Source organism: Lissotriton vulgaris, chromosome 12 (genome assembly GCF_964263255.1).
Source record: "Lissotriton vulgaris chromosome 12, aLisVul1.2, whole genome shotgun sequence".
Taxonomy (NCBI): domain Eukaryota; kingdom Metazoa; phylum Chordata; class Amphibia; order Caudata; family Salamandridae; genus Lissotriton; species Lissotriton vulgaris.
In genome coordinates this window covers 2,755,371-2,767,869 of record NC_141700.1, presented here as the reverse complement: position 1 = coordinate 2,767,869, position 12,499 = coordinate 2,755,371, and the positions used below count along the sequence as shown (strand labels likewise).

The 12,499-nt window shown below is 48.0% G+C and overlaps 1 protein-coding gene across 1 annotated transcript in view; it reads left to right on the top strand.

Annotated features, from left to right (window-relative positions):
- APC2 (APC regulator of Wnt signaling pathway 2) overlaps positions 1-12,499 on the top strand; it is a 218,575-nt gene that overhangs the window by 129,562 nt on the left and 76,514 nt on the right. The window contains exon 8 of the mRNA XM_086946654.1: positions 6,141-6,218. Coding sequence (XP_086802780.1) covers positions 6,141-6,218 — 78 coding nt within the window. The remainder of the gene's footprint in view (positions 1-6,140; positions 6,219-12,499) is intronic.

Sequence of the window (12,499 nt, the reverse complement as noted above, 5' to 3'; positions counted from 1 at the left end):
TTCCTGGGCAGTATCCTACTAGCTGTAATTGAAGAACAGCTACCTGGTCCACACCACACTCTTTCACTAAACATTATTGTCTGGATGTCCTAGCGCACCAACAAGCTAATGTAGGACAGGCCGTGCTACGTACACTCTTTCAAACAACTGCAATGCCCACAGGTTAGCCACTGCTTTTGGGGGTCACTGCTTTACAGTCTATGCAAAGTATGTGTATCTGCAGCACACATGCTTCCAACAGATTGTGTTACTTACCCTGCAAGCATCTGTTCTTGGCAAGTAGTGCTGTAGATTAACATGCTCCCACCCTCCTCTCCGGACACCTGAGGCCATTGTAGCTTCCTTTTTACCTTTGCATATGCATGGACATCTCTTTACTGACATTTTCTTTTACTCTATTCTCATCCGCCTGGGAAAAACAATAGAACAATGGAGTCAATGCCCATGCGCACTATCACCAAGAGGAGGTGCCACTTTACCTTGTGACTCGAAAGAGTTCTTAGAAGAAAAACAACTTACACATCCAGACCCAACACTACATGGTAGGAGTATGCAAAGCATGTGAATCTACAGCACTGCAGAGCATATTTACAATAACTGGGGCATCCCTACATATCAGCAGGGATGCGCCAGTTATTGTGCGCCGCAGCTCCGCCATCATGGATGTGCCGCATTTACAATGCGGCGCACCATGGGGCAAAAATGGCACAGATGCGTGCCGCATCTGTGCCGTAAAAGTGGCGCATTGCTGGAGTTGCGTCGCATGCGCGAAGCAGCTCCAGCATTGCTCTGGGGGCCCTATCTAGTTAATGCTGCGTCAATCCTTACGCCTGCTTCAAGCAGGCGCAGGGTTTTGACGCAGCATGGGCCTAAAAGTGACTGAGTGAAATCTTGTATTTTTCACTCAGCCACTTTTAGGAGGCGTTCCTGTGCCAGAACGCCCCCCCTTGTGCAGGAACACAAGGGGGGCCTACATGTGGCACAGGGCTTTACAACGTGACGCATCTTACAGATGCGTCACGTTGTAAGTACCCCGCACCATGGCGCAGGATTTGCGCTGCTGCTGCGTCACAGAAGTGACGCAACATTGGCGTAAATGAGGCGCAAGGGGCTTGTAAATCTGCCCCTACATGTACATGCCAAGAACAGATGCTTACAGGGTAAGTAACATAATCCATATGATTATTATTATTATCCTTATTATTAACAAACATGAGGAGAACAGGACATTTCCTATGCTTGTCATCATTTCTTTTCTGCAACATTTAAATGAAAGGATAAGACCTTTGAAAGGCAGTATGTAGTCGGAGATAGTAACCTATTCTAGAAGAACCCTAACCTCGGATTGACGGTTCTTGGCAGAAAAGCTGAGATAATGACTCCACAAGACCTTATTCAAGATGGTTATAGCACCCGAGACTGCACATACAAAACACGGGGAGTCTTCTAGTCATACATAGGACATCCTGGCCCTTCACTCTTAGCAACTCCGCTACACCACGCAGGAGCCCCTCCTCAGACACCCCCCTCTCTCAACCTTTAATGTGAGCTGCAGACCGCCCGACCTTACCAGTACTTCTTAGACGAAATCCCAGACATCATTAGCTCTGCATCCATCCAACATAGAGACCTCATGCTCCTGTGAGACTTCCACCTCCCTGGCAACTCCAGCACTAAATCTAAAATGGAAATCTTCAACACCATTCTCAACACAGTGGAAATTAAATCAATAACCCAACCCACTCTAAAGGCAACACATTGGACCTCATCCTATCAGCGTCTCATGGTATCCAATGCCAGACACCTGTAGCCCTAGAATGGACCGATCACTTCGCCATCCCACATACTACATCTCAGTATGAAGGACAACTGAAAAAAGGCAAAGTATCATTCCACTCCACCAAAGACACCCATCAGAACGAATGATAAAAACATGTAATCTTCCAGAACACTTCCAGACATCGCACGCCAGCACGCTCCTCAACATCTGTAACACCACCATGAAAACTCATGTTGAATGCTACGCTCCACTGAAAACCCAATGCACCAAGACAAGGCCTCTTCACCTTGATGCACAAGAAATGTACCATACAAACATGGAAAGGAAATGATCAAAACTCCCTGATGACCTCACTCTCTTCAAAACACTCTGCTTGAAGCGCCGATCTCTCCTCATCACATCTAAAGCCTCTTACTACAAGACCACCATCGCGAGGCAACCGACAAGAAGAAAGTCCTCTTCAAGGCTGTCAGCACTGCACAATCCTCTCCCAGAACCCACAGCCCTGCTCAGTTGACAAATGCAACACCAGCAACCTCTGCTTTGAGAAGAATACCAAAATCCAACATAGTTGCTACTGCCACAGCTCCCTCATTCCCAGATATCCATCACCGCCTCACCACCAATTGGAACAATTTTATTCCAATCTCGCACACGGAGCTTTGAAATATTATAAACTCTCTTAAGGCAAACCCCTTTGAAGGCAACTCCCTTCCTTCTACCATCATCCAATTGCTCCTAGGAGGGGCCACTACTCTCGTTTTGCCTCAATTGTAAAGCCTCCCTAAACCAAGGAGCATTGCCAGACCCCCTTTAGACAGACCAGGTCCTTCCCATCCTAAAGGAACCTTCCCTGGGCTTCGCCGACCTCACCAACCTCTGCCCTATTACATATCTTCTGCTCATAAGGACAGCCATCAAGTAAAGCGATCACCCTCTAGCCACAGGAATAATCATTTACAGGTCTGTCAACCTCCCTCCCTCCACCTCAACAAGAGGAACAACGTCTGCCTCCGGGTCCTGACTGACCACACTGCAGCCGTGACAGAGACAACCATCCAGCTCTGACCCACACCCTGAATATATGCCTGGGAGCTCCATCCACTATCTTGAAATGGTTCACATCCTACCTCACCAACTAACACTATCTTGGACAAATAGGCTCTGGAGTATCACACCCTCCGCGTAGCTTGTGGGGGGGCCCAGGTCTGCATCCTCTCTTTCATCATCTTTAACCTCGACATGGACCGAGCATCGGATCCATCAATATGCAGATGATACCCAACTCAACTTAAAAATATCCTCAAACATCAGCATACAGAGACTCAAATCCAGAAGCAAACTCATTCAGTCTTGGATGCAATCTAAATTTCCAAAGTTAAACCTCACAAGGAATGAATTTCCCCTGTTCGCTAGCAGCTCAGATCAGCCCCATGTTCAAGCCTGGCTCTCCACTTTAAACCTAACAGGCTTCATTCACCCTTAGCTGACAAACCGAGCAAACCTCTGGTATCCGCCCTCAACACTGACCTGTCATTCAAGCAACATTTCACAATGAAGACCACCTGGTCCAACTCTCTTTCTTGAAGAAAGTGAAGCCAACTGGCCAAACCGTAGTCCTCTTCCAGCGGGAGGGAGGCAGCACCACGATCAACTGGCTCCCCGATACCACCATAGCTGCCTCGTAACGCTTGCTACATGTAGTGGCATGGCTGATCGTGAGCTGGAATAAAATTGACCACATCACCTCCATGTTTAAAGACCTACACTGGCTCCCCGTTCCAACTCAGATCATCTTTGAGACCAACTGCATCACTTATAAAGCCCTCAACTACAAGACCCCCCCCCCCGCCCCTCCCCCTGCTTGGCAAACAAACCAGCCATAGCTGGGGGACAACCGCCAGAACGGGAGGCTGCAAATCGCCAGTGTGGAGAAAAACATTACAAGAAGGAAACAAAGCAGAAGGCAAGACACCTCCATTTATGCTCTAGGATCTGGAACAGCGTCCCTGTCAACATCAGCTCAGCACCAACTCTCCTACCGTCCAGAAAAGAGCTGAATAGACACCTCTTCAAGGAGCACTACCCCGAGCCGACAGTCTACCCTGGACGTTTCCCGATAATTGGATCTTGCGGGGCTCCTCTGATCTTAAGCTAGGTTTGTGTTCCACAAATACCAAAACATGTACAGACGCAAGAAAGTCACATGGCAGGCTGTCTAACACTGAGCTGCTATTAACCCTACAGACTCAGGCCTTAGAAGAGCTATCTAAGATCACAAATATCTTATGTGCACTGGCTCACTATTTGACGGCTGTCTCTCTGTTCACCGGCTCTCTCTTTGACGTCTTCTGTCTGTGCACTGGCTCACTCTTTGACGGCTGTCTCTCTGTTCACCGGCTCTCTCTTTGACGTCTTCTGTCTGTGCACTGGCTCACTCTTTGACGGCTGTCTCTCTGTTCACCGGCTCTCTCTTTGACTGCTTCTGTCTGTTCACTGGCTCTCTCGTTGACTGCTTCTGTCTGTGCACTGGCTCTCTCTTTGACTGCTTCTGTCTGTGCACAGGCTCACTCTTTGACGGCTGTCTCTCTGTTCACCGGCTCTCTCTTTGACTGCTTCTGTCTGTTCACTGGCTCTCTCTTTGACTGCTTCTGTCTGTTTACTGGCTCTCTCTTTGACTGCTTCTGTCTGTGCACTGGCTCTCTCTTTGACTGCTTCTGTCTGTTTACTGGCTCTCTCTTTGACTGCGTCTGTCTGTTCACTGGCTCTCTCTTTGACTGCTTCTGTCTGTTTACTGGCTCTCTCTTTGACTGCTTCTGTCTGTTCACTGGCTCTCTCTTTGACTGCTTCTGTCTGTTTACTGGCTCTCTCTTTTACTGCGTCTGTCCGTTCACTGGCTCTCTCTTTGACTGCTTCTGTCTGTGCACTGGCTCTCTCTTTGACTGCTTCTGTCTATTCACTGGCTCTCTCTTTGACTGCTTCTGTCTGTTTACTGGCTCTCTCTTTGACTGCTTCTGTCTGTGCACTGGCTCTCTATTTGACTACTTCTGTCTGTGCACTGGCTCTCTGGCTCTCTCTTTGACTGCTTCTGTCTGTTTACTGGCTCTCTCTTTGACTGCTTCTGTCTGTGCACTCTCTCTTTGACTGCTTCTGTCTGTGCACTGGCACTCTCTTTGACTGCTTCTGTCTGTGCACTGGCTCTCTCTTTGACTGCTTCTGTCTGTGCACTGGCTCTCTGACTGCTTCTGTCTGTTTACTGGCGTTCTCTTTGACTGCGTCTGTCTGTGCACTGGCTCTCTCTTTGACTGAGTCTGTCTGTGCACTGGCTCTCTCTTTGGCTGCTTCTGTCTGTGCACTGGCTCTCTCTTTGACTGCTTCTGTCTGTTCACTGGCTCTCTCTTTGACTGCATCTGTCTGTGCACTGGCTCTCTCTTTGACTGCTTCTGTCTGTTCACTGGCTCTCTCTTTGACTGCTTCTGTCTGTGCACTGGCTCTCTCTTTGTCTGCTTCTGTCCGTTCACTGGCTCTCCCTTTGACTGCTTCTGTCCGTTCACTGGCTCTCTCTTTGACTGCTTCTGTCTGTGCACTGGCTCTCTCTTTGACTGCTTCTGTCTGTTCACTTGCTCTCTCTTTGACTGCTTCTGTCTGTGCACTGGCTCTCTCTTTGACTGCTTCTGTCTGTGCACTGGCTCTCTATTTGACTGCTTCTGTCTGTTTACTGGCTCTCTCTTTGACTGCTTCTGTCTGTTCACTGGCTCTCTCTTTGACTGCTGTCTGTGCACTGGCTCTCTCTTTGACTGCTTCTGTCTGTGCACTGGCTCTCTATTTGACTGCTTCTGTCTGTTTACTGGCTCTCTCTTTGACTGCTTCTGTCTGTGCACTGGCTCTCTCTTTGACTGCTTCTGTCTGTTCACTGGCTCTCTCTTTGACTGCTTCTGTCTGTGCACTGGCTCTCTATTTGACTGCTTCTGTCTGTTTACTGGCTCTCTCTTTGACTGCTTCTGTCTGTTTACTGGCTCTCTCATTGACTGCGTCTGTCTGTTCACTGGCTCTCTCTTTGACTGCTTCTGTCTGTTCACTGGCTCTCTCTTTGACCTCTTCTGTCTGTGCACTGGCTCTCTCTTTGACTGCTTCTGTCTGTGCACTGGCTCTCTCTTTGACTGCTTCTGTCTGTGCACTGGCTCTCTCTTTGACTGCTTCTGTCTGTTCACTGGCTCTCTCTTTGACTGCTTCTGTCTGTTCACTGGCTCTCTCTTTGACTGCTTCTGTCTGTGCCTCCGCAGGAGTGTGGCTCTCTCTTTGACTGCTTCTGTCTGTTCACTGGCTCTCTCTTTGACTGCTTCTGTCTGTGCCTCCGCAGGAGTGTGGGAAGCAAGAGGATGGAAGTCCTGGGGGTAGACCCCGCCCTTCAGAAAGCAGCAGCACCCCCACCAATAAGGTAAATGTATTTAATGATGAAAGAGGGGGAGTGTGCACACCAACCAGAGTGACAGTTTTAGAAAGATGGTCTCTAAAGAGACTGCAAGCAAAAGACCTGGAGAGAGAGAGAGAGAGACAAGAGAGAGAGAGAAGGGTGGTGAGTGAGAGAATGAAAGACAGTCAAAGAGTAGAGTAAGGAAGAGAGTGTGATCATGACAGGGACAAAGGTAGTTAGAGATTGAAAAAGAGACACACAGGAGGATGTGCTGAGTGATGTGTTCAGCCTGTCCTCAGAGGCAGGTCTCAGCGTCCTCAGGGGCAGGCCTCAGTGTCCTCAGGGGCAGGCCTCAGTGTCCTCAGGGGCAGGCCTCAGTGTCCTCAGGGGCAGGCCTCACTGTCCTTGGGTGGATGTGCCTGTCTCTATGGGAGTGCACACATGCACTCCAAGCTTCACAGGCATGCAGACGCGAGCGTCCCACCCATACCTCTATGAAACCACAGGATACAATGCTCTCAATATGGGTCTTCTGTCAAGATATTCGAGGTCCATCCTGACAACTCATACCCTGTGCTGCCTTCTTAAAAAGGATAATTTAGATAACACCCTCCCCAGGCACATTTGAACACTTTCTGGACTGGGCAAGGTGTCAGTGACAGAAGTTTCATGCTCTTTGTCTAAGTGCTGGGAAAAAGACTGGACAGGTATCTGGTCAAGACATCTCATACCCTTGGTTTGACAAGGGATCGGGTCCAAGGATATCTCATGCGCCTCACCTGAGTTAGGACATGAGGCTGGATGCGATATGAGGTCCAGGAATTTCTCATGCACCTCACCTGAGTTAGGATATGAGACTGGATGCGATATGAGGTCCAGGGATTTCTCATGCTCTTCGTTTGAGTATCAGAAAAGTGGTTGCATGAACTCTGTGAACACTCCTGCTCCATCGAGAGAGGCCTTGAGGATGTCCCACCTGACCGAAGCTGATCTCAACGGATTGTTGGATCCAGGTTTGTGTCCATCTCCGTGGAGGCGAGAGCCCCGCAGTCAAGCCTCATAAAGACACTTCCTATGGTGCAGACGGGGGTAAGAACTCCATGATCCGTGAGTGGGGGCTTTTCGTGTCTTGTGAAGATCACTTGTGAGCAGTGAACAGCCGGGCCCTCCTCATTGTGTGTTTGTTGAAAACATCTCCTGTTGACGGCGCTTTGAATAGTTCAATCACAGCGGCTTGTACATCATTGGCAATCCAGGAAGAGTTTACTGAGTCCTCAGCTCGAGAGTATATCCTGCCTATTACTTGTAGGTTTTGACTCTTCCCCAAGGGCATTCTCTGGGGATGAACCCCTCAATTCTCCTGTATTCCAGCGCCTTGAGACCCTCACCGGTGATTTGCCACGCTTTACAAATCCCTGATTGATTGATTGATTGATTGATTGATTGATTGATTGATTGGAACCCCTGCATCCTCTGTTGAAGGGGACGGTGATCTCCAGATGCAGATGTTTCTGGGGGGGTCGCAGGAGGGCTGTTGACAGAGCTCCTCTGTCCTGAAACCGTTGTGGATTGGGTTTGATGGACTGGTGGCCTTACTGCGTTTGTTGCCGCAGTCACTTAAGACCCGTCTTAGTATATGAGCCCCAATAACTTCCTGTCCTCTCTGCTTTCTGTAGTTGCCTGAATGACCATTAGGTTTAAATCTGTTTTAAGGGGCAAGTAAGGTAGCAAACATCACACTAACTTGTAATTTTTAATTGTCGCTTCGCTAGACGTGACATGCCCATGAATACTGACAATGTTTCCGCCTCTCCAGCAGAATCTTAGGGGCACGGGCAAAAGGGCGACTCTCTCTCAGACGTTTCTAGTGTTGTTCAGTGGCTCTGCTCACTCCATGGTCCCCGTCGCCACCACCTTGTTTTCATTGGTGTGGGAGCTGGGCTCTCGAGCCTTGTTGTTTCTTGCTGTGGGGGAAGCAATCTGATATGACTACATTTTCCTTAAAGAGGGCCACACTATTCTAGCGATAGGACCGCCTTCCCCTGAGATTAACAATGCCTGCTTTGGGCAGGAACTCAGTGGGAGAGATGGATCAAGTGCCCACCCATGTGCCTGGATGCCCATTAGTGTCTTTAGCGCTTAACAAATGCAGCCGTAATGTAAGGAAATGTCCTGAGTGCCTACTATCTGTCCTCACAGGTGCTTCAAGATGCTCCGTGTGTCCTCAGGGTGGCCACGAGTCCCTAGCCTTGCCCCCACTTACACCCTGAGAGGTTATTGGTATTCCTAGGGATTTCCTGAGAGACTGTATCCGTAATCAGGAATGCCCAGAGGGTCTATTCCTGTTTCCAGGGATGCACAGAGAGGATAGACACAATGTCAGTCCTGTAAGCCCAGAGTCGTTGCACCTGTCACCAGTAATGTGCTGAGTAGCTGTGCCTGTCCCAACGAATGCCCTGAATGCTTGTTCCAGTGCTAGGGAGGTCCTGAGGACCCGTATTCATACCAAGGCGTGTCCGGAGTGTGAGTTCTTCCCTTCAGGCATGCCCTGAGTGCTTGTTCCTGTCTTCAGGAATGTGCTGAGTGGCTGTGCCTGTCCCATCAAATGCCTTGCATGGCTGTTCCTGTCCTAGGGATGTCCTAAGGGGTCGTATCTGTACCTAGGCATTTTGACTGGGAGGTCTTTCCTTCAGGCACATCCTGGTGTTCTTCCTGTCTTGGATGTCAGTGCTTCTCCTTATGAATGTCTGTTCCTACCACTGGTGATACCCGGAGATGGCGGTGCCTTCCACCTGTGAGGCCTGGGGATGTCTGTGCCTTCCACCTGTGATGCCCTGGGATGGCTGTGCCTTCCACCTGTGATGCCCAGAGATGGCTGTGCCTTCCACCTGTGATGCCCTGAGCTGTCATATTTGTTCCCTGTGGTCATGTTTATTCTCCAGTATTGGATCTTTCATAGATTCACATGATTGAGTCATTCCTCGTCATCAACGGGGGAGTCTCACAGTACTATAATAAAGCAATGTGCATTACTATCATAAACATAATGGTGAAAAGGACATAGATAGGCTATAAAACCTATGATTATAGGCATTTTAGCCTATCTATGTCTTTTTTACAAAAGGACCAAACTACACACTTTAGCCAATCAGACGGTTGCACCCTCTAGAACACTCCCAGGACAGGCTGAATCACTCAGATGTTCTACTGCACAGAGTGTGATGGGAATCTATTTGAGCTCTGCTAAATTTGCTGTTTTTCTTAGTGTTTACAAAGGGATTTAGGGGCATATTAGCAAGGAGTAGCGATAATTATCGCTAAATGCACTTAGCGCATTTGTTTTTATCGCCGGATATTATCGCAGAGATAACGTGCTATTAGCAACGTTTATCTCCAAAGCGATAAAATATCCGGCGATTGTCGCTCAATGTGTGAATATCGCTGGAAAACCAGCAATATTCAGGCATTATCACTAATGGGGACTTGACCTGAATATCCACCTCCCATTGCATATACAGGTTAAGAAGTGGTCTGAGCAGGTGTTAGTTTCTAGCGATATTACCGCTTAGCACAAATTTTTTTACCGCTTCGCCTGTCTTGCTATTAGGCTATAGCTGTGTTAGCGACTGTTTTCAGTCGCTAACAGGTTGGGTACGCCCACTTTGCATGTCATTGGTGATAAATATCGCTGACATGCAAAGCGGGCCCCAAACCTGTAGCTATCGCCTACAAGCTGTCGCTAACTGGTGTTAGCGACAGCTTGCTAATAGGGCGATAAAAATATCGCCGCTTTAGCTGGAAAAAGTCCTGCTAAAGCTGCAATATCGCCCTTGATAATATGCCCCTTATGTCCTAAACCCATCACTTCTTCGATTACCTACATATTCTGGCTGGACACCATGTCCCAACTTCCTAAAGAAGGACTTCTCAGATCCTGTGACTCTTCTGAAAAGAAAAGGCTCCATGTAGATGCCCACACCAAGAATGCATCCATTGCCTCTACCTAGAGCATAAGGTGAGAGACTGCAAAATCTGTTGCACCTTTTCTCAGAAGACCCTTAAAGAAGGGAAGGTAGACTTTTGCTGTGGCTTCAAAGTCTAAAAAATATGTGTGCCCATTATCTGAGGAGCATATTGATCAGTCTTCACAGACTTCATCTTCCCTCAAAAGATTTAAATCTAAGGAAAAAGCTGCCTCAGAGCCACCTTCAAAGGCCATTAAAAAGTCCAAACATATTACATCTGGGCATGAAAAGAGGCATGAGGACCTTCCTTCCTCCTTCAAGAAGAGAAATTGCTTCAGAGAAGGTCTGCTCAGAGCCTACCACTCCTTCCCTGAAAGAAGCTCTTCCTAAACGTGCTTCACAGTCTGTGCCATCAACTACAAAATCCTTAAAGAAACCCAGCTCTACAGCTTCCTCCTCGTTGATGACAACCCCATCGACGATTACTTTGTCGACGACGGCGCCTATGGAAACAATGGCGACCTTTACCACAGCATTGCCTCGCATGATCATGACCTCGTCACGACTTTCATTGGCGATGATTATAACAATGAGGATACTAAAATGGCAGTCAACGAAGTTTCCTTCAACTGCGCCCCTCTTCAATTCACCATTGACGACACAGTCCTTGCTGGTGAAGTACTAGGTGGTGTTGAAGCCGCAATCGACGGTGAAACCGTCGATGATGAGCTCCTCGAAGATGCTGCCATCAAAAATCCTGTTGACGCTCCTGTTGATGATCCGATTATCGATAATACCGTCGACAATGCCGACATTGATGACGCCATTGATCATACCATTGACGATGTACCATCAATGAAGAAAACATCGACGATGGAACAGTTTATCCTGAAGGATTAAACCCCTGCAAAAATCACATTTCCTCCATTGTCTTTCATTGCTGTAAAGGAAACATTGACTGCAGCCACAACTCTACCCGCTCACACCTCTCTAATTAAGGTGTTCCCTATCCACCTGCAAATCTCTTAGATGAGGATTAAGATTTGAGGATGAAGGTCCCTCACCCCTACATGTCAAATGCAAGGACTTTGAGGATGATGACGACCAGTATCATGAGGACTATTACTCAGCAAGAGAACACTGAACCATACCAACAGGAATATCCAGCTCAGGACCAACAGGAGCTTTCTATCCCAATGTCTATGTCTCTCGTTACCAACTTACAAAGTATGCTCCAAAACTATTATTGCAGGGTTCCACCTTCTGTCCCTGCGACTCTTATGCCACAAGCTCCAAGACCTGTACAGTTGTTCCAAACCCCTACACCACTACCACAATCATCACAATTGCTTGAGGCACCTGTAGCCCCTCAACCAGAGTTGGCAGATACCTTGGCCCCCTCTGACACCCCCAGAGGATAATGCTCAGTCTACAGAGAAGAGGGAAAAACTCAAGATGCAACCTCAATGCCAAATGAGTGGGACGACTACCTCCTATCTACTCCATCCCCTCTACCGGTGGCACCAGTAGACTCTTACCTGGAAAACTGCACTTCTAGTGGCTCTCACATCTGCCAAACAAGTGACATTCACGCCTTTGCCATTGAGGAACCTGTCCTACGATTCAAGTCAGACAGTGGAATACTTCGAACCAATCCCAAGTTTATCCCCGAGGTTTCCTTAGACTTCCACCTGAACGAACCAGTGGTACTGCAAACATTCTTCCCTAATCCTCAAACTATTACAGAACAATCTCTACATTCTCTAGCCGTCAAACAATGTCTAAAATGTTCATTACACAGGACCCATCAAATCAGCTGAGCGGACCAATTGTTTCGGACTTACGGGGGTATAAAGAAAAAGTCTCCCAGTAGCCAAACAGACCATCGCGAGATGGATTGCAACCACCAAACAGTTTTGTCACTCGCAAGCAGGAAAGCCAATGCAGGACAGCACAAAGGAACATTCCACCAGAGCTGTTTCTACGTCTACAACCCTGTTTACTAGGGGACCCATCCAGCACATCTGCCGGGCGCAACATGGTCCAACAGGCAAAGCATTTGCGCCAGGATGAGACTCCTAAGACTGATGCAGCTGAGGGACAATCCGCGTTAGGACATATGTTCCAGTAAGGTGAACCTCTTTTTTAATCTTTCTAAATGTGTTCATGCTTCCCCTCCTGGCCCACTGCTTACTATTCTGTTTCAAGCATGTGAATCTATGAAGAATCCAATAATGGAGAAGAAAATAAGTTACTTACCTGTAACTGTAGTTCTCCAGTATTTGTATCTTTTGTATCCTGAGAGACTCCCCACTGTACTGACATTTATTACACTAGTGT